General features: G+C 41.8%; 2 protein-coding genes across 6 annotated transcripts in view; both read left to right on the top strand.

The window, feature by feature from the left end:
- LOC146375413 (LIM domain-binding protein 3-like) overlaps positions 1-8,571 on the top strand; it is a 36,167-nt gene extending 27,596 nt beyond the window's left edge. For 3 of the 4 annotated variants that reach the window (XM_084948492.1, XM_084948493.1, XM_084948495.1), the window contains 7 exons: positions 1,625-1,681; positions 3,513-3,781; positions 3,869-4,262; positions 4,446-4,626; positions 4,772-4,892; positions 5,228-5,343; positions 5,448-8,571. In XM_084948492.1, coding sequence (XP_084804618.1) covers positions 1,625-1,681; positions 3,513-3,781; positions 3,869-4,262; positions 4,446-4,626; positions 4,772-4,892; positions 5,228-5,343; positions 5,448-5,537 — 1,228 coding nt within the window. In that variant the 3' untranslated portion in view covers positions 5,538-8,571. The remainder of the gene's footprint in view (positions 1-1,624; positions 1,682-3,512; positions 3,782-3,868; positions 4,263-4,445; positions 4,627-4,771; positions 4,893-5,227; positions 5,344-5,447) is intronic. The other variant, XM_084948494.1, reaches the window with a different exon arrangement.
- Positions 8,572-13,296: 4,725 nt separating this feature from the next.
- The window catches only part of LOC146375412 (bone morphogenetic protein receptor type-1A-like), a 40,937-nt gene continuing 33,719 nt past the window's right edge, over positions 13,297-20,514 (top strand). Inside the window, exon 1 of one of the 2 annotated variants that reach the window (XM_084949517.1) lies at positions 13,297-13,512. The gene's annotated coding sequence lies outside the window, so the exon portion shown is untranslated. The remainder of the gene's footprint in view (positions 13,513-20,514) is intronic. The other variant, XM_084949525.1, reaches the window with a different exon arrangement.

Genomic DNA, 20,514 nt, shown 5'->3' with positions numbered 1-20,514 from the left:
TCGAGGAGGAAGCAGCTTAGACTCACAGGGCTGAGCTGGAAGCCTCAAAGCAGAGCAGCAAAGACACAGAAAGAAATTTTTCACTGCAAAATCCAGCTTCATGATCCCGATCATGCTGGGAAATGGAAAAATCTATCAGTTAAAGGTGGTTTATTCTGCTTATCTCAGGATCTGTGTTCTTATTCTGGCGCAAGTTTTAATTATTTCTTATTTATCTGAATGGCTTTGTGCAGCAAAGTCCTCAGCCTGAAACAAGGAGCTGGTGTCCGTACACCTCTAATGTAGAATGACTAGTGCTGACTGGCTTATCTCTGACTAACAAACACATGTTGGTTGGCTAAATATAAAATCCTTTGTCTTATTCCTCTGTCCATGGAAAGAAAAACTGAGTAGAAGCAAATAAATTAGGTTTTTAAAAGCCTTTCTGAAGTAGCTTTGCATGATTCACAAATCAAAATAATCTATCGTGTGCAGGACAACACTCTCAGAATAAAAGTTTATGTCCTATGATGTCTCTCTGTTCCTTTAAAGCAGAGCTAATCTGTTAAATAGAAGCTCTGCAGCTTTGCATGAGTCACAGTTCATCCTGCGTCTGAAACAAGCTGTTTTAGCTCCTCTGCGTTTAGGCCAAGTTTGGTGGGTGTGGCTTTGGCATCTGCGATGACTATATTAGGAATATCCACCCTCTATGACATCATCCAGATCCAAGAGTAGAAAACTGAGATAATCAGAGTGTTTAAATCCACCTGGGCTTACGCTGACTTCTTTTCATGCAGGTCTGTGCAGATTAAACAGCTTCATCGATGATTATAAGAGACACAGTGACAAGGTTGCAAAGAGTGCAAGGAGGAAGAAAATCAAGGGGTTAAGAGCTGAGATCAGCCATGACATCAGCACACGACGGGACACGGGGAATAAAACAGAGTTCAGTAAAATAAAATAAAAACCTGGACAGATGGTTTGTTTGCTCAGCAGGAAATAATAATCACCTCTTGGCTCTCCAAAGCTTTGGTGTGTGTTGATGTGATTTTTTTAAGGATATATGCTCCCAGAGTTTCAGTGTTGCATTCACGTGCTGAAGGGAGAGTCTGACATGTGGGTTTCATCTGCTTGTTTTTCGGCTTTTTGTTGTTTTTTTCGTTTGCTGGAGTTACACTGAACTAAATCCACGTAGTTGTCACGCTTCAGAGCCATTACCGTCTTTCAGGAACCACATCTGAGTGATCGTGTCAGAGTTTCCTCTGGTTTGATCTCTGTGCTTTGTACAAATGTTTTTGCAGAACCGGAGAATAGAAAAAAACCTTTTTGACATTTGATCCAATGTTTCTGAGACCAAAGCAGCGAGGTGACGTCATCCTGTCGGCTGTCTTTAAGCTGTCTGGCAGTTTCCTGAAGGATCTTCTGTCTGTGGCGTTGTTGGTCTGGTGAAGGCGATGGAGTTTCTTATTTTTGGGTCTTTGGGTCCTGATTTGATTATTGATTATTTGTTAGACAGAAAGAAAAAGGTTGATGGTCAATCCGAGTCGCACCTGAGTAACATCAGGGGGGAGAGAGCGGGGGTCAGGATGGGGACGTAGCGTCTCAGTTTGGATGACCTCTGCTGCTGTTGTCTCTATGCCCGCAGCCTAAAGAGACAGCCTGCCGCTGGTTTCGGCCTCCAGTACAGAGCTGCAGTCTCCAGGTACAAACCCCTGCGGGCAGGTGCGCTCGCGGCCGTGGGCTTCACAGCACTCAGTAACACAGCAGCTGCTTTTAAACGGGGGCTTCTTCAGCTAAAACTCCTGGCGGCGCACAAGTGGATTGTTAGGATTTTGTGCACGGGTGGTGTTTGAACCCATAACTCTGGCAGTTCTGTCAGGATCATGTAACACCTGAGTAACAGTCAGTAACCTCACCATCGTTTCATCAGCTGAATAACAGGCTGAGTCTCTGCTAACGCCCTCTGAAGGAGGGACGTTAAAGCTTTTGTTGCTGTTTGTTAATAAAGCTGAATTCAGTTTGGTTTGAAGCCCTCTACCCTAACACTAACCTTGTTTACGTATTTTAGCTTCAACATCAGGTAAGTCTGATACAGCTAAGCTGCTGCTAAACACCCAGACCTGAGACTGATACCCCAGAAAGAAAAACTGCAGGTTTACACCCCAAAACCTGTCAACACTTCTTGAAAGAGGACCCTTTGTGCTTCTGTCCTGCTCAACATTTTATTCTTTCTCTGAAACAAGCTGTTGATGCTAGTTTCTATATGCTTGTTGTCTGTGACAATATTATATTGACACATCCAGAGAGTGTAAACACATCATAAACATTCGAATCACTCCAAAGCCCAACTTTTGGCTCACAAATTAAATTTGTGATTCATAAAACAGTGCAGCAGCCTGGCTGTAATCACTGTTTACTGCAACTTATCTATATTCAGATGACGATTCACAGTTAGAACAAGTTTAAGAGCATTTTTGACTCAGTCCAGGATGCAAACCAAACCTGAATGTGGTCTGTAGAGGTTTCTGTTTAAAAACAGTGAGTATCTGCACCTCAGGGGATGCTTGGAAGCCTAGACTAACCCTAACCGCCATATTCACAAAAAATAGAAGAAAGGTTAGTTAAACAGTTTAGAGAGAAATTTAAAACCAGCAGAAACAGTTACCTAAACCCGAAAAGCACATGGTTAACACTAAAATCAACAAAACTGCTGAAAGAGTTCAACGTTATGGGTCATTTTTTAGCTGAAAATTCATAAATATATAGAAAAAGTGAAAATAGTTAAATGTGCTCTAGAAAAGCTTGCTAGAAATTAAATTGATTGTTGAAATGCAGTTCAAATTAATAGCTCCACTGATGGAGCTATTAATTTTTAAAAAGTTTTTAAAAGCGTTTCTGATCCACTCTAATCACATGGATAAATGACTACATAATATAAATACTACATGTATATAGTATTTATTTGAATCTAAGCTCTGCAGAAGATTTCCTATGTAACCAGCTCTACTGTGTGTGTAACAACAGCAAAACTTTATCTTTATCTTAAATATCTGATATAGCTAATGAAATGCATGAACATGTAAGCATGTCAAAGACATCAATAATATCAGCTAAAACTTCATTCAATGTTGGAATATTTATCAAAGTAAATCTAGTAAATTCCACATATATTAGATGGAAACTGCTAGAAGAAAGCATTAAATTCTTAATAACACAGTGTTACAGCCTAAAAGTCAGACACAACAATGAAAAACTCATCTTTCAGGATCTTTACACCCATTGATGAGATTACAATTTGAGTCAGTGTTGATGACTAACTTAGCTTGTGGTTCGAAACATGCTTAGCTTAGTTAAAGTTTTTTTGAGTACAACCTGAAGTAGTTAATACCATAACTACCACTGAGGCTAACTACTTGAGGCTCACTATGACTAAAAATCCCGGACGAGCCCCCAAGTACAAAACTGAACCTGATGACGGAACCATTTGGAAATCATTCTAAATAGATATTAATGACATTTCTTTCCCTCTCCAGCCAGTACGGTGCACCTCCTACCATGCAGCCGGCGCCACAAGTTCCACACCCACAGCAGTACCAGCCAATACCACAGCAATACAAACATGCACCTATGCAGCAAGCTCCACAAGCTCTGCCCCCACAGCGGTATCAACCAATGCCACAGCAGTACCAACAACCACCCACACAGCAGGCTCCACCCACTCAACAGAGCTCAATTCAGATCCCTGTTGGCTCCGCCCCCCCTAAGGTAGTCAGTACTGCCTGCATCTACCCTTCACAGCCAGGTGAGTTTCTGTTTTGTTTATATTAACTTGCACATATAATATTTATATACACTTATATACACATATTTATACTTCTTCCACCCACAGCACCACCTATGGCTCCAGCTGCAGTGCAACCGCAGCCCCGCCCTCCAGCCGCCGCCCCGGCCCCGCTTCTGGCTGCTCCAGCATCCTCCAACAGACCCCCGTGGGTGACCGACTCAAACTTCGCTGATAAGTTCGACCCCGGCAAGACCACCTCCAGCACCATCAAGGTGCAGCCACTGCCCCAGGCTGCCCCTCCCCCACCAGCGTACATCCCTAACCCCTCCCCTGCTGGGCATGCAGCTCCCAGCCCCTCCCCCATCACCCCCAGCCCTGGCCCCATGACCTCTAGCCCCGCCCCCTTTCCACCTGTGGCCAGAGGCGTGGCCCAAAGAGCGGAGAGGTTTGCAGCCAGCAGTCGCACGCCTCTATGCGGGGCCTGCAACAGCGTCATCAGGTAACGCACTGACACGCTTCTGGAGCCTCAAGTGGAGATCAGAGGAACTGCAGCTGTTGGTGCTTTATTATTTTGCTCCTGAGGTTCCTCCTTTGGGTTAAAACGAGTGACGTTAATGAAACGATGTCACTTTAAGGGCAAATTAAAATCAAATTACTTAAAATGCTGCTGCTGTTGTTGCAGGGGTCCATTCCTGGTGGCCCTCGGCCGGTCCTGGCACCCCGAGGAGTTTAACTGTCACTACTGCCACATGTCTCTGGCCGACGTCAGCTTCGTGGAGGAACAGAACAACGTGTACTGTGAGAACTGCTACGAGGAGTTTTTCGCCCCGACCTGCGCTCGCTGCAACACCAAGATCATGGGGGTAAGGAATTTTCACACACCATTTCTGATTTTATTTTCCTTTATTTAATGTTATAAAACCATAAGTTTTGCACTGAAATGCCACCCGTATGTGACACTAGAGGCTGATTAGACCTTATTAAATCTTGTCACGCTGTATGTCGCAGGAAGTGATGCACGCCCTACGGCAAACATGGCACACCACCTGCTTTGTGTGCGCAGCCTGTGGGAAAGCCTTTGGAAACAGCCTCTTCCACATGGAGGACGGAGAGCCGTACTGCGAGAAAGGTATGCCGACACCACGCCTTCATCACAGCTGCGAGAAAAGCTGCACAGACATCAGGCAGACGCAAAAAACTGTCACATGCATCACGCTCAGAGAAGGAACTGCTAATCAGAGTCTCAGTGCAGCCCCTCAATTTTAACTCTTCTTTCTTTTGATTGGCCCTGCCCCCACAAACAACAAGTGTGTGGAGCTTCTGTGTGCCCTGTGTGACATCAAAAAGATCCGAGAGTAGAACAAAGTGTGTGAAACAGATTAACAGGGATTACGTACTTCATGATTCACTGTTTTTGGACTCACGGCTGCCATCTTCAACACTTCCTATCTCTGTGTCGCTCAGATTACATCGCGCTGTTCAGCACTAAGTGTCATGGCTGCGACTTCCCAGTGGAAGCTGGCGATAAGTTCATCGAGGCTCTGGGTCACACCTGGCACGATACCTGCTTCGTTTGTGCGGTAAGGACCACGAGCAGCTGGGTCTGAGGGCGTCCGGTTAAATCTTCGATGCAGGGGAGCAGAGGTCAGTTTGAAGTTTTTCACCCCGGTTTTCTCGTCTGCAGGTCTGCCACGTGAACCTCGAGGGTCAGCCCTTCTACTCAAAGAAAGATAAACCTCTGTGCAAGAAGCACGCTCACGCCATCAACGTGTAAACCCACCGGATCACGCCTCATCACGCCACCAACACGTGTGGAAACGCTGGGTTTTTTTCTTTTTTTTGTGCAAATTTCAAATTTCTGCTGCCTGATGATTCTGCTTCAGATCCATCCGACCCGTCGCATCACGTACTGTGGTTTATTTTTCTACCAGAAAAAGTGTGTGTGTGTGTGTGAGACTGCTGAGCTGCAGAAATACAGGTGACTGTAGGGAGTCTGCAAGGTGCCAAATTAAATATTATATTTTTTAGTGTTTAATAATAATAATCAAACTTATAACAACAAAAATATTAAACTGGCTAAGCTATGCAATAAGGATTAAATAGATATTTAAGTAAGTCTAAATAATAATATTATAATATGAGGAAGAAATTCTTTCTAATAAATATCAAAAACAGAGTGTTTGAAGTATGTTTATTTTTCTCTTAAACACAGGGTTAAAGTAGTGGGATATTTAGGGTTAAGAGGGTTAAGAGAGTTTTTTTTAATTATTTTGATAAAGTTATTATTTTTATGAGAAAAAATGTTAGAAATAAAAATTATTATAAAGTTTTATTAGTACTTTTTTTGGCTTGGTTTGTAGTGTTTCAAATAAAATTTCAAGTTAACTTGTGAATTATTTTATATCAATGAAATTACAAATTTATTATAATTAAACATTTTTAAAAAAAAAAAATGTGCTTCTTTTTTTAGTGGCACTCTCTGGACTCCGTATGGCTGATATTGTTCTCACCATTTTTTGGACTATTTTTGGTAATGTGCCTCTGTTGACTGTTTGAATGCGACTTTAATATTTTTATTTCCCTTTTGGACTAAAATAGAATTATATAAAAGTTTTTATGAGACAATACGAAGTGAAACAACAGACTGCAGAGAAGCTGAAAAATCTATAAACAGCAGCAAATTGGAGCTAAAAAAAGACTGAAAAGTGTTTCTGGCGTTGAAACCTGTCGTCACTACTCCGACTCTGGGGGCATGAACACACGACAGGTGACACGTTTCTGTGGCCCCGCCTGAGCAGGTGAACCTCCAGATGTTTTAAATGTGAAAACCGCATCTAAACGCACAGAGATACTGTGTGAGTGACGGAGTCTAGATAAACTGGAAATGTTAAACTGACCACAGAAGCTGTTGGGCTCCAAGTGCAGGTGTGTTTCTGCTCTCACGCCGCACTAAGGTGCATTTGGACTTGTTTGTTCAGGTGAACCTGCTCAGGTGAGGCAGCTCTTCGACTTCACGTGCTTCGGGGGGAGAAATAACCTTGAATTTCATATTTATTCGACAGTGTGATCTTTATTGAGACGCTAGTATATCGTCAGTGCTGCGTGCAAATGATTAGTTATTTGATTCATGTTTGTTTCAGAGCGTTTGGCATCACGTGGTTAAGTTTGAGTACTGATTTCATGATGATTTATGTGTGTGTGTGTTTTAACTACACTGTAAATGTGATAACCTTAGTCTGACTGTTAACAACACAATGGCTCCGCCCACACTGCAGACCGTGAATCCTCCCAAATCTGAAAAAAATTAGACTTTGTATTTTCTTTCTTTTTTTTGTGACATCAAATATGTGGCTGCTCTCATGGTTGTAAAACACAGAATAATCTTATATGTACTTAGATCATTACAGTTGGGAAACAGACTTCAGTGAAGGTTTTTAAAAGCGTTTCTCTGTTAATTTTCATGCGTTTTTAATACAAAGACAGTTTTTTAGGAGCCTCTCTTGGCCATTAAAGGAACATCAGCAAACCACAACTTAATTCAGATCTTTAATTTGACTTGTTCTCTGCTAAGACTTAATCATTAAGCACATAAAGACTTTTTTACATTTTACATTTTAGTGGCGCACACTAATGACCTCATAACCCCTTGACTTATGTTACATTAAAGAGACACCACACCACTGTGACTGTTACAAACTGAATAATAGAGTATATAAAATAATTAAAATCATCGGACTTTGTTTACTTCCCAAAACGATTTAACACTGCTGTGGTGTTTTAGTGGCCTCTGGTGGTGATTAGAGGAAGTGCAATTGAGCAAATGGAACTTTCATTATATTAAATCATTCTATAAACAGAAAAGACTTTGTGATAAGTTTCTAAGAGATGAATTTAAAAAATGACTATAATGGGGGGTTTTGTTGTAATTTTTTCAAATGTAATTTTATTTTTGCATTTCACTACAAATCGTTTTGGGAACATCTAGTGGCCATGAGAGGAACCGTAATTAACCCCCATAACAATATAATATGATTCTTTTTTGAAAAATAAAATAAAACTCACATAAAAGAATGAAAGGCATCTGAACACACTTCGTATGTTATAGCAGCCTCAGGTGGCCACTAGAGGAACTGCAACTAAGCAAACAGAAACTTTCGGAATTGTGAAACGTTTGGTAAAAGAACAAGAGGAGCTTGGAACTAATTTTTATTTGATTTTTTTTAAAGTACTACACTGTTTTGTGGAGAAAAATGTGAGTTTTTCATCTCTAATTTGCTAGTACAGGTGAGGTGTTTTAGTTACACCTAGTGACCAGTAGAGGAACTGCAAATAAGTAAGCTTTTGGGTTGAGCACAGCTTATAAACTTTGGTTGTTGAGTAGTGTGAACGGAGCCTCTGATTCTTTGATTTAAACTTTAGTTTTATTCTGTGATTTAAATGAAAGTGTTCATCTCCCTGCGGAGAACCGTGCCTTTGCTGAAATCCACCTCTGCTCGGTCTGACTGGCACACTGACCAGTTTGTGTGCCGGTGTACAGTTTTTACTCTGAATTGTACTTTTATACAGTTTGTGTGTTTTTCTGAGGATGAATGTGTGCATGCGGCATGTCAGGATCAGTTTGTGAAAAAAAGACAAGCTAACACGTCTGTTCACCGTTATTTTTAAGTGTTTCTAAGTAATGATGTCATACTGTGAGTGAAGAACTCTGCTTTACTTTTTGTTTAACAGGTTTTGAACATTTGAAGAGTTTTTGTGTTGCAGGTTGAATAAACTGAGCACTTCAAACACCTGGAAGCATCTTCTGGAAACGTCTAATTGATTCATTTTTCTGATATGGAGATTTGTTTAAGAAGCAAGAAAATAAAAATATATTGAGCTCCTGAATGTGCAATCACAAATCAACAATTTTAAGCTAAAACTGAAAAAATAAATTAAAACATATGAAATCTGGCAGGTGTTACAGAATGTTTCTACATTTTGAGAATAAACTAGGAATTTAATTCAATTCAGTTTTATTTATACAGCGCCAAATCACAACAACAGTTGCCTCAAAGTCTTTATATTGTACAGTAGATCCTACAATAATACATACAGAGAAAAACCCAACAATCATGTGACCCCCTATGAGCAAGCACTTTGGCGACAGTGGGAAGGAAAAACTCCCTTTTAACAGGAAGAAACCTCCAGCAGAACCAGGCTCAGGGAGGGGCGGCCATCTGCTGTGATTGGTTGGGGTGAGAGAAGGAAGACAGGATAAAGACATGCTGTGGAAGAGAGACAGAGGTTAATAACAGATATGATTCAGTGCAGAGAGGTCTGTTAACACATAGTGAGTGAGAAAGGTGACTGGAAAGGAAACACCCAATGCATCATGGGAATCCCCGGCAGCCTACGTCTATTGCAGCATAACTAAGGGAGGATTCAGGGTCACCTGGTCCAGCCCTAACTACATGCTTTAGCAAAAAGGAAAGTTTGAAGCCTAATCTTAAAAGTAGAGATAGTTTCTGTCTCCCGAATCCAAACTGGAAGCTGGTTCCACAGAAGAGGGGCCTGAAAACTGAAGGCTCTGCCTCCCATTCTACTTTTAAATACTCTAGGAACAACAAGTAGGCCTGCAGTGTGAGAGCGAAGTGCTCTAATAGGGTGATATGGTACTACAAGGTCATTAACAGAGATGGGGAGTAACGCGTTACTTGTAACGCGTTACTTGTTACTTGTAACGCGTTACTGTAATCTGATTACTTTATCTGATTACTTTTTTCAAGTAACGAGTAAAGTAAGGGATTACTGTTGCAAAAACGGTAATTAGATTACCGTTACTTTCCCGTAGGAACGCTGCGTTACTGCGTTACTAAAACCGTGATTTTTTTGCGAGAATGTCTCATGACAGTGACGTAAGCGAGCGCGACGTTCGTGACAACAGCTGTGTGCAGATCATCAATGGATCATATATCAAGTGCAGAGAGAGTATGAGCGTGCAGCGTTTAAAGCGTGGAAGTACTGACCTTACTTTGAGTTTGATTCCATAAAAAGTGACAAAAACATTAGTGTCTGCTGTGGGTGGGAAGAAAACTTCTTTTTGCACCGAAAAAACCCCTAAACAAGCACCGAGTGCGCAAGGACGTAATGGGAAATTCACAGAGAAACTCGCGGATTCTTCCACTGACCGCTGCGGCTCACCTGCACCAGGGTAAACCTCCGCCTAACCCACTCCTGCTTTACAGGTGAAAATAGAGCAACAGGACCGCTAGTCTTTGATTTTATTTATTTTCTGCTGTGTTTTACTTGCATCTATTTGAAAGACTGAGTGTAAACACAAAAAATATTTTATTTTATGTGCTGGAATGTGCAGAAAATAGGTTTAAATGTTAAACTAATTTCTTCAAGTCAAAGAATGGTGCATATAATTTAATGTTTGCTTGATGCATAAAGTTAAAAGATTAAAACTAATAAAACAAGTTTTAAAAAGAGACTTTTCCATTTGATTACATTTTGCATGATGGATTATGCAGAAAAAGTAGAATTGGGCTGAAAGATCTATCACTTTATCACCTGTTCAGGTTGTAAATCGTGTTTTTAAAAAGTAACTAAGTAACTAAGTAATTAATTACTTTTGAAAATAAGTAATCAGCAAAGTAACAGGATTACTTTTTTGGGGAAGTAATCAGTAATTAGTTACTGATTACTCACTGGTCATTAAGATAAGATGGGGCCTGATTATTTAAGACCTTGTATGTGAGGAGCAGGATTTTGAATTCTGGATTTAACAGGAAGCCAATGAAGGGAAGCTAATCCAGGAGAAATCTGCTCTCTCTTTCTAGTCCCTGTCAGGACTCTTGCTGCAGCATTTTGGATTAGCTGAAGGCTTTTCAGTGAGTTTTTTGGACATCCTGATAATAATGAATTACAGTCGTCCAGCCTGGAAGTAATAAATGCATGAACTAGTTTTTCAGCGTCACTCTGAGACAGGATATTTCTAACTTTAGAGATGTTGCACAAATGGAAGAAAGCAGTCTTACATATTTCTTTAATATGTGCGTTGAAGGACATCAAAAATGACTCCAAGGTTCCTCACAGCGTTACTGGAGACCAAGGTAATGCCATCCAGAGGAAGAATCTGCTTAGATACCATATTTCTAAGATTTTCAGGGCCGAGTACAATAACCTCAGTTTGATCTGAATTAAGAAGCAGAAAGTTAGCGGCCATCCAGGTCTTTATGTCTTTAAGACATTCCTGCAGTTTAACTCATTGGTGTGTGTTATCTGGCTTCATGGACAGATAGAGCTGGGTGTCATCAGCATAGCAGTGTAAATGTATGCTATGTCTTCTAATGATGCTGCCTAAGGGAAGCATGTATAATGTAAACAGAACTGGTCCTAGCACTGAACCCTGTGGAACTCCATAATTAACCTCAGTGTGTGAAGAGGACTCTCCATTTACATGCACAAACTGGAGTCTATTAGATAGATATGATACAAACCACTGCAGCACAGTACCTGTAATACCTACAGCATGTTCTAATCGCTCTAATAGGATATTATGGTCGACAGTATCGAACGCTGCACTGAGGTCTAGCAGGACAAGCACAGAGATGAGTCCACTGTCAGAGGCCATAAGAAGATCATTTGTAACCTTCACTAAAGCTGTTTCTGTGCTGTGATGAGCTCTGAAACCTGACTGAAACTCTTCAAATAAGCCATTCCGCTGCAGATGATCTGTTAGCTGTTTGACAACTACTCTTTCAAGGATGTTTGATATAAAGGAAGGTTGGAGATTGGCCTATAATTAGCTAAGACTGCTGGGTCTAGAGATGGCTTTTTGAGTAAAGGTTTAACTACAGCCAGCTTGAAGGCCTGTGGTACACAGCTGATTATTAGAGATAGGTTGATCATATTTAAGATCGAAGCATTAATTAATGGCAAGACTTCTTTGAGCAGTTTTGTAGGAATGGGGTCTAAAAGACACGTTGATGGTTTGGAGGCAGCAAATATTCAGAGGAACAAATCTCTTTCATTTTTATCTGTCATCAGTTTTCTGTAACTCCAACCGAAAAACATGACTGTCACACCCACACATCATCCTCATCATCTGACCATCGTCATCATGATAACGATCGTCGTTCTTGTTGAGCGATGATAATGCTGTTCATTTTGGAGCCACCAGATGGAGCTAGTACCCTCTCCTGATTGCATTTCAAAATAAAAGCCTGCGGGTTTTTGAGCAGCAGAGATTGGACTCAGAGAGGAGTGAAGAAGGCAAGAGGTCTCACTCTGCCACCAAAAACAGCTCTTAGACTACATCACTGACTTTCTAGGCAGTTATTTTTGTTAAAGCCCCAGATTGCCAGTGGCTAAAAATATAAAGTAAGTTTATAAATTATTTTTTAAATCAACTTTCCAGATGTATAAAAAACCTCAGATACGATGCTGACTCGGAGGATTGTGTATTTATGTGTTTTTGTAAAGATAGAAAAAGAAAATATGTCAAAGCCCAAACATACATTTATATAATCAAATACCATGTTTTGAATTAATAACATTTTATTTATTGTTTTAAATTAGCATTTGAATCAGTATTACATATACCTCATATAATAGTATTATTATTATTATTTGCAATGTTGAAGCTCAGCATTTATACTTTCTTTATTTTTTATTTTGCTGAATCATTGAGACTCAACGAGCGTGATGATTTATGTCATAGTTCATTAAGATAAGCCAAATCACAACCACTGAGGCACTCATTTATTTGTCCATATACTTTTATTTATTTATTATCTCACTCTTTTTGCCTGTTCTTATTGTCCTTGTCTTCAGCATTGTGCTGCTCTGTTGTTGGTTAATTGGCCCCTTGGGGATAAATAAAGTCTTCTGATTCTGATGATCAGGACCAGGTAATTCTATTTCTAGATTGAAGGTTTTTATTTGCAATTTGTGCACAGGACCAACAGTCCATGCACACTGGAATTATTGTGCAGAGCCCTCCAGGTCAAGTTACACTTTTTACAAGATATAGACAAAGCAAATAAAAAAAAGGAAAATAGAAATAAAGGAAGGAATGTAGAAATCATAGTATTTACTGTATACAAACCACTGTACAGTGAGGGTGGTAATACACTTCCTAGTACTGGATTAGATTGGATTGGATAAAACTTTATTAATCCATCGGGTGGGTTCCTCCAGGAAATTCAGTTCAATTGCACACATAACATTGCACTTATTAATGAATCCTTCATACTACAAACATGTTCTAACTTGCAGGTCATTCAGGTACACAGGATGCAAATAATGCTGGACAAGGAGAAAAAGGAAGAAAATAGAAAAATAATTGTTTGGGTTTTTTTAAGGAGTGAAAATAGAAGAACGCGAAAGCCTCACACCTGGGCCACTCAAAACCTCAGGTCCTCTGAAGTTACCTGAGAGGTGAAACAGTGAGCGCGTGCAAATTTCCCACACACCCCTCGATCCGACCGGAAGTTCGGCTGGGTGTTTCGTGCTGCACAGTGAGTCATCGCGAGAGTAGGAGACGATCTCTGCCTGGTATTTGCTTTTCTGTCCAACAGCAGCGCAAACCCGCAGAGGCGAGCGGAGCGCACGGAGCGGGGGACGCCAACGAAAAACGTCTGGAAATATAGATTTCTGTGCGGGATAACGGAGGCTGGCGCGAGCTCGAACAGGACTTACAGGATGAAGTAACGCGGGGGAAAAGGTTCGAACATCCAGGAGACAGTAAAGACACAGGAAGAAAGGTGAGTCAAACGATCCCAAACTTCAGTCCAGACTGCGGGTCTGAGCCCGACTTCTGAGCGTCGTCTATTTACTGGAGTACACGCACTCCCTTAGGATTTTTATTTTTCAGTGAAGCAGCTTTAAGTAGACCTGTGTGTGGGTGGGTGTAAAATAATTTTAGTGTGTTTAACTGTGGATGTAAGTTAAAAAATGAGAATTAAATTTTATCCGTGTACAGATTTTATTTCTGTGCCAGCAGATAGACGCATCCCCTCCTTCTCTAACTGCTGTCGTGGAAAAAAAAAAGTTGGCTGTAGTTTTGCTGCAGCAGAAATTTGGCTCGTTTTTGATTTAAAAAGTGACAGATTATCGCTTTAAACTCACAGGGGCTTTATTTAAACCTTAGATTCGGACTATTTTGGGGTGTAGGGGTGTTTTCGGGGGCGTTTGGTGAAGTTTGTTTCGGGAGAATTTGTTTCCAGCTCGGTTAGCCGCATTCCTGTTAGCGCTGCTAGCTCCGAGTTAGCTCTGAGCGGGTTTAAGGTGCTGAAACGAAGAAGAAAAACTGGTTAAAGTTTGTTGTCAAAGTTTTTTTACGGCGCTTTTCGTTGCTGACCTTCAATGTTGTTAACCTGGTTAGCATCGTGGGCTAAGCAGCCGTGTTTCTGTATGTTTACCTGCTTTAAACTCTGATTTTTGACCCACCTGAGCAGTCAGGTAAAGCCACCTGTGAGCTCCAGGTTTCCAGGCTGCTTCGGCGTGTTTTAAGATGGTTTTGATCTTAGTTCTGTCTCTTGTTTATTCCGCCATGTTTCTCGCTTTTAATCGTTCACGTGTCTGCAGCTCATAATCAATACAGTTCACGGATCGACTAATCGATTAACTATCGCGGCTTTTATGTCTTTGCAATCTGAGAGGTTTTATAAGGCAGCATGAAAGAGTCACTTTTATTTTCTTGTACCTCCTTAAAAAAATCTTAAAGTACTTGTTTAAAATACTTTAAATTTAAACTAAGGCCATTTCCTATTTTTAAAATGCGCGGACATGGGAGTAATCTTTCCAATAATCTGTTTATCAGACATCACAGATTTTAAATCAGCTTAAAAAAGTGCTGCTGTAGTGCAACAGCAGGACGAAAGAGTTCCCGGAGAGGCAGCTTATTCCTGAGCACCTTTAATGTGATGTCATTCACACCTTTGTCTAATAAAAAACTAAACACCTGCACATCCACCTGCCCAGCACTGTGTGAAACATTGAAGCCATCCTCTAATCCAGGTGTGTCAAACTCATTTTACATTTGGGGGGGGGGCTTGATTTTTAACTCACGGTTTCTGTTAAACTGCAGGATCTAACATCCAACCACATCTGGCAGCTCATACTGGGAACAGTTTAATCACCTGTATATAAAACCATTACTGGAACAGCCCAATCATGAGGCACATTCATCTGTGGCGTGATTCAGTAGACGTCCTCCAGGTTCGTTGCAGCACAGACTCTCAGGGTGTTTGTTTATATGAAAATCTCAAACACGAGGCCGACACTGTAGGAGAAGCAAGAGGCTAAAAGCGAGCACAGTTACCTGGACCAGTTTGTTTTATTCAGTAAAAACGGTGTGTGAGCTCTTTAACGACGCTCTGTGTCATGTTCAGCTCATATGTGCGTTTACTCACCCCTGTCGTGTTTGGTCATTGATGACCAATGCAGAAATAATAAAGAGGAGATTTAACATCACAACAATAATAATTTAATCTAAGTGGTCTTTAGAGTCCTTAGAATTCCCTTAAGATGAAATGTGATGTGAGGTTTTCAGAGTCGTTGTGTCAGACGTTAGTTTGAAATGTAAAAATAACTGTTGAAGCGTTTTTGGCTCTGGAGGCAGAGCGGGTCCAGATGTGCAGGGAAAACACTGAAGCCCGAACTGCCCGCCTTGTGTGGGTGAATGACATGAAATTGCCAAACATTATTTTGATTTACAGCAGGAGTGGGCAATATGAGTTATGTCACAATATTTCTAAAGCATTTAAGATCATCCTACCAGTGATGCTTGCATCTCTGCAGCAGCGTCTGTAAATGTAAAAGCAGCGACTTTACAGACAGTGACGAGGCGTTAGCACTGGAGTTTAACAGTAACTAACTCGTCAGGCACGATGTTGTCACATTTCCTAACTGGGATCTTGAATGTTGGTCGAGCTCTTTGAAGTGCTGCTGTTTCACCGATGTAACTGCATCATCAGTCATTCCATCCAGGTAGCGACGCTCGATGGTCATTTGTCCAGATTTGGGTCACACGTCGCCGGCTGCTCGCGTCTTCTCTGTTGGAAGCGGCGTGTTATCGATGATAGAGGAGCAATGCAAATATCGGTCATATCGATACCAATGCTGGTATAGGTATTGGATCGATCCAAGCACGACAGGATCCTTAATATATACTTATATTACTTATACATAACTTGCCTTTATAGATATGCGTCCTGGTATCTGCGACGCTGGCCCTGTGTTTACATGTGATTTGCAGCATCTGCTCGATGGTGTGTGCTGGGTTTTTGGGAGGGTGTTGAAGTAGCTCCTGCTTTAGGTACTAAATCATCATCATCACAGGCTGCTCTCGCTCTCAGACATGTCTGGGCTTGTCTTGCTGTTGCACACATTAGGGAACTTAAACATGACAACATGACGCTATAATATCACTCCAAGTTTTATACCAGCGTTGGTGCCGATGATATGATTTAGAGGCACAGAGTCGAACATCGCCTGAAGAGTTTGTGGCATGAGAACTGCAGCGTGTTGGGATGGTTGCAGTAAAATCCTGCATGAAGCGATCCTCGTACATGCTAACAACCATCTGTTTGTTTGATTATTAGACCACAACCTTTAGCAGCTAACAGAACCAGAGAAGTGAGGTCCCAAACAGAGTAACAGATGCAGGCTCTTTCTTAATCCAAGTGACTTAAAAACAGGCTTAAACCTGCAAAATACACGAGTATTTGGGTGTTTAGTGCTGATTTCCTGGTTGTTTGCATGTTTGCTTACTGAATATGGATGCAGGGATAATAACACACATATTATTTTCACTGTAAGCCGACTGCTGATGCCTCGAATGGGCCTCAGATAAACATTTTTGACCCGCATCGCTTTAGGCGGCGTCTTTTAATGGCTGCTGAGGAGAGGAGGAAAACCTGTTTGGCTGCCCCTGTGAGACCTGGCTGCTGGCATTTATCTGCCTCCTGCATATGGGTCATTAAAAGGTCTTCAGTGACAATCAGGAAGAAGAAGCTTTAGAAATGTTGCTGAAAGTAGATGCCAACCCTCTGGGTCTTCTTCTTTGTTTTGTCTTTTGCTGCGTCTTTAACTCTGTTAATGGTACAGAATCCTTTAATATTGTTTAATGCCGGTTTGAGTATTTTTAAAAGCCTGTAGAATCTGTAAAGGTGTATATAGCCTTGTAGGGGTTTTTAACATGTTTAGAAGCTTTAACAGTGTCTGAGTTCTGTTTAGTGCATCCAAAGTCTTTAAAGAGTGTTGTTTAAAGTCTAAGGGTGTCTAAGCTGGATGTCCGTCTGTGGTCTGTTGAGTAGTTAGCTTTGAGATGCTAACAAACAGAAACCAGACAGTCTGTGCACGCATCCAAACCTCCACAGTGTAAACGGCTGAAACCACCAAATGATGTCTTCAGGTTCCTTTTTCCTGCCTGCAGCCTCACGTACTCTGTTATAATAAATATAAAGCATGATTTAAGTTTCCTGTATTTTAAAAAGGTCTACAGAAAGCATCGATGTCGTTGTTGCTCTCACAGCCGCTACCTTTGCAGGCCTCCTCCTCTTCCTCCTCCCTGATAGGGAGCAGAGGCACACGGCAGGGCAGAGAGGGGGTGTTAGAAATTAAAATCTAGTATTATCCGTATGTCAGGCAGCTGTACATTCCTCAGCCAAGCCCAGATCGCTGTAACCGAAATAACACTGACAGCAGGCGAGTGAGCGAGGCCACAACAAGAGAAACAGAGAGAGAGAGAGAAGGGGGGGGGGGGTCTGAAAAAGATAAGACTGGCAGTCGCCTCCTCCTCCACAACCTCCTCCTCCACAACCTCCTCCTCCACCACCTCCTCCTCTTTGTGTCATAAAACCACTGAATCTTTATTTTTTGAGTCATGTTTATAGTTTAAAACAAAAAGAAACATGAAAGACTGAAAACTCTTTAAAGTTTCGAGTGAAAGTTGTTTTTGTTTTGTTTTTTTATTCTTTTTGTCTACTTGAAACCTAAAGACGTTCCCAGGGATTTGTGATTTCTTCTGTTATCCCATAATTAAATGATCTATACTTATGAAATGACACCAGTCCTCTGCACTGGGACCAGACCAGTGTACAGAAAAACACCAGTTAATGCTAATGGAGTCTTGCAGGGTAGCTAAACCCTGTGTCCTTGTGCAGCCACAGATTACATTTTCTTAGCCAAGTGTGCAAAGGTGTGTTTGTCATATTCAAACAAACAGTCGTCCGTTTAATCACGGACAAGCCTCACGCTCTTATTTTGAAAGTTTGACTTTTTATCTAAACAAAAGGGGAGGGGGCATTAGTGAGCTCTCTTGTGAATGGGGTCCAGGTCACACAACCTTCCCAACCTCCAAGCAGTCTGAGATGGCCTCCCCTTCCTGAGGCTACGTCCACACTAATGCGTCTTTGTTTGAAAACGCATCATTTTCTCTCCGTTTTGGCCGCCCGTCCACACTGAGACGGCGTTTTCCCCGAAGGAAAAAACAGCGTTTTGAAAACGCTCTCGAAAATGAATACATTTGAAGAAGGTGCTTATACGTCGCAGTGTGGACAGAGAAAACGGAGACTTAATATCAGTCTGTACGCGCTCCAGAGAGCTTTTCTTCTTTTTTCTAATTCTCACTCGCTTTTGCAACTTTGTACTTTTGTGTTACTCGCAGCAACGACTCCACCTCATTGTGAGTCCATTTAACAAACTCGGTGCTTTTCCTCAACATTCTGCTGCGACGTTTCAACGAGACGGAAGTAAAAAAGCGGCAGACAGAAATGAGGCAGGTCGAATCTTCTTGCGCTTCACGCACGTGCAGCACTGGAACGTAAGCGTTTTCGGCCATTTCAATGTGGACGCACAACTCTGTGAAAACAACTGAACACGCTAGTGTGGACGCGGAGCGTTTTCTGATGAAAACGCCATTTTCAAATCTATCTGGGCCAGTGTGGACGCAGCCTGAGGGAGGTCTTCCTTCCCACTGTTACCAAGTGTTTGCTCACAGGAGGTCGTCTGATTGTTGGGCTGTCAGTATTTACAGTATAAAACACCTTAAATGTGACTGTTTCTTGTAAGTTGGTCCTTTGTAAATAAAACTGAATTTAGCTGAACTTAAAACATTGAATAATTCTGAAGTGCACACTCAGGCCTGTGAGTCCCGTTCAGCCATGGCTCATCTCTGCCATTCAAACACACTTCGTATACTGAACTGTACATTTATTGTCTTTCAAGGAAGTCATTTTTATTCAGTGTTTTCATAAAAGCCTCATTTTTATGCATTTCCTGCTACTATGGAGAACACACGTGAGTTGAAGGACCAGTTGGAAACCTTTATCCAGCTGCTGATGTTGTCATTGCTCAGCTCTGCAGTCTGAGCATCACTGAAATGCAGCCACATGCTTGTTTGACGTTTTCACTCATTTCTTCACAAAGGGGTCCCAAAGCGATTCGTACAGATATTAAAATGTGACGTTGTCAGGCTGCATGCCATCGATTGGCTGGTCAGTGGCGTCACTCGATGAGTCACGAGCGCGTCTCAATCACGAAAATCAAAACCACCATTTTTGAAACTCCTCAACGTGGGGAAACGGCTACTCGTGGTCCCCGGGTCTGACAAAAAGCCACGGACCGAGCAGCAGGTATATCGTCGTGACCGCAGCGTGAGTCACCGCGCCCTCGGTTATGTCTTCTCAGGCGCTCAGAAAGAAAACCAGAGGAGGTGAATCACCCTGGAGACGGGCCGTAGCTGTGATGGTGGTTGATGTGGTATGGCTAAAAATCCCAGTTTGAGTCTGTGGTACAGGAAAATACCATCCCTGCACACACGTTAGACTGTGTTTGTGGGAATTTTGTGTTCAAACTATTAAGAAAAGAAGATAATCGAGATAAATCTGACTTTTGAAGTTTGTTGTCCCACAGATAAGCCCTGTCCTTGTATTTGAATTTTAAAACTCAGACTCGCCGTGTGGTTCGGGTGGAAGAACGCGTTACTTTGCTGGTTGTGTTTGTTATTAAATAGGATCAGATAATGGATGAAAAAAAATGAACAGCAGAAACTTTTCTCTTCATCTGAAACACGTCTGTGAGGCTTTTTAACAGCTCTTGGTAAATGGCCTGTATTTGTATAGCGCTTTATTAGTCCCTAAGGACCCCAAAGCGCTTTACACATCCAGTCACCCACCCATTCACACACTGGTGATGGCAGCTACAGTGTAGCCACAGCCACCCTGGGGCGCACTGACAGAGGCGCCACCGGGCCCTCTGACCACCACCAGTAGGCAACAGTCTCATCACATGTTTGCCAGCTTCAATGTTCAAAAGTCAAACCATTATTTTTAGCATCAGTGTGTGGACTAACAGGCAGCTCTGGCCTGTCTGATTGTTTTTGTGGATAAAACTGGAATAACAGAAGATCCGGGACTCTGAGCGGTGTGAGCCACGAGGTGGTCAGAGGAAACGCTGGCGACGTGTGTGTCACTGTTTCACATCCGTGCAGTCGCCCAACAGAAGAAAGTATAAACGAGAAAATTATTAATATCAGGAGCAGGCGGCTGCAGAAACTGTAGGCGATTTGTTAATGATTCATTATTTGTAGGTTTTGGGACGTGACACGGCAGCTAGCCGCTGGTTTTACAACGTCAGGTGACACGGTCGGTGGTGGGTGGGGCCTTAAAACACACGGCCCAGCTCGCTGCTGGAATCAGATGTTCTGTTAAAGTTGGCGTGCTGCTGTGCGACACGCTCGCGGCGTCTGATTTAGGGTTTTC

Source organism: Perissodus microlepis, chromosome 13 (genome assembly GCF_051167445.1).
Source record: "Perissodus microlepis isolate ML-2025 ecotype Zambia chromosome 13, ASM5116744v1, whole genome shotgun sequence".
NCBI lineage: Eukaryota > Metazoa > Chordata > Actinopteri > Cichliformes > Cichlidae > Perissodus > Perissodus microlepis.
This window is presented reverse-complemented; position numbering and strand designations above follow the sequence as displayed.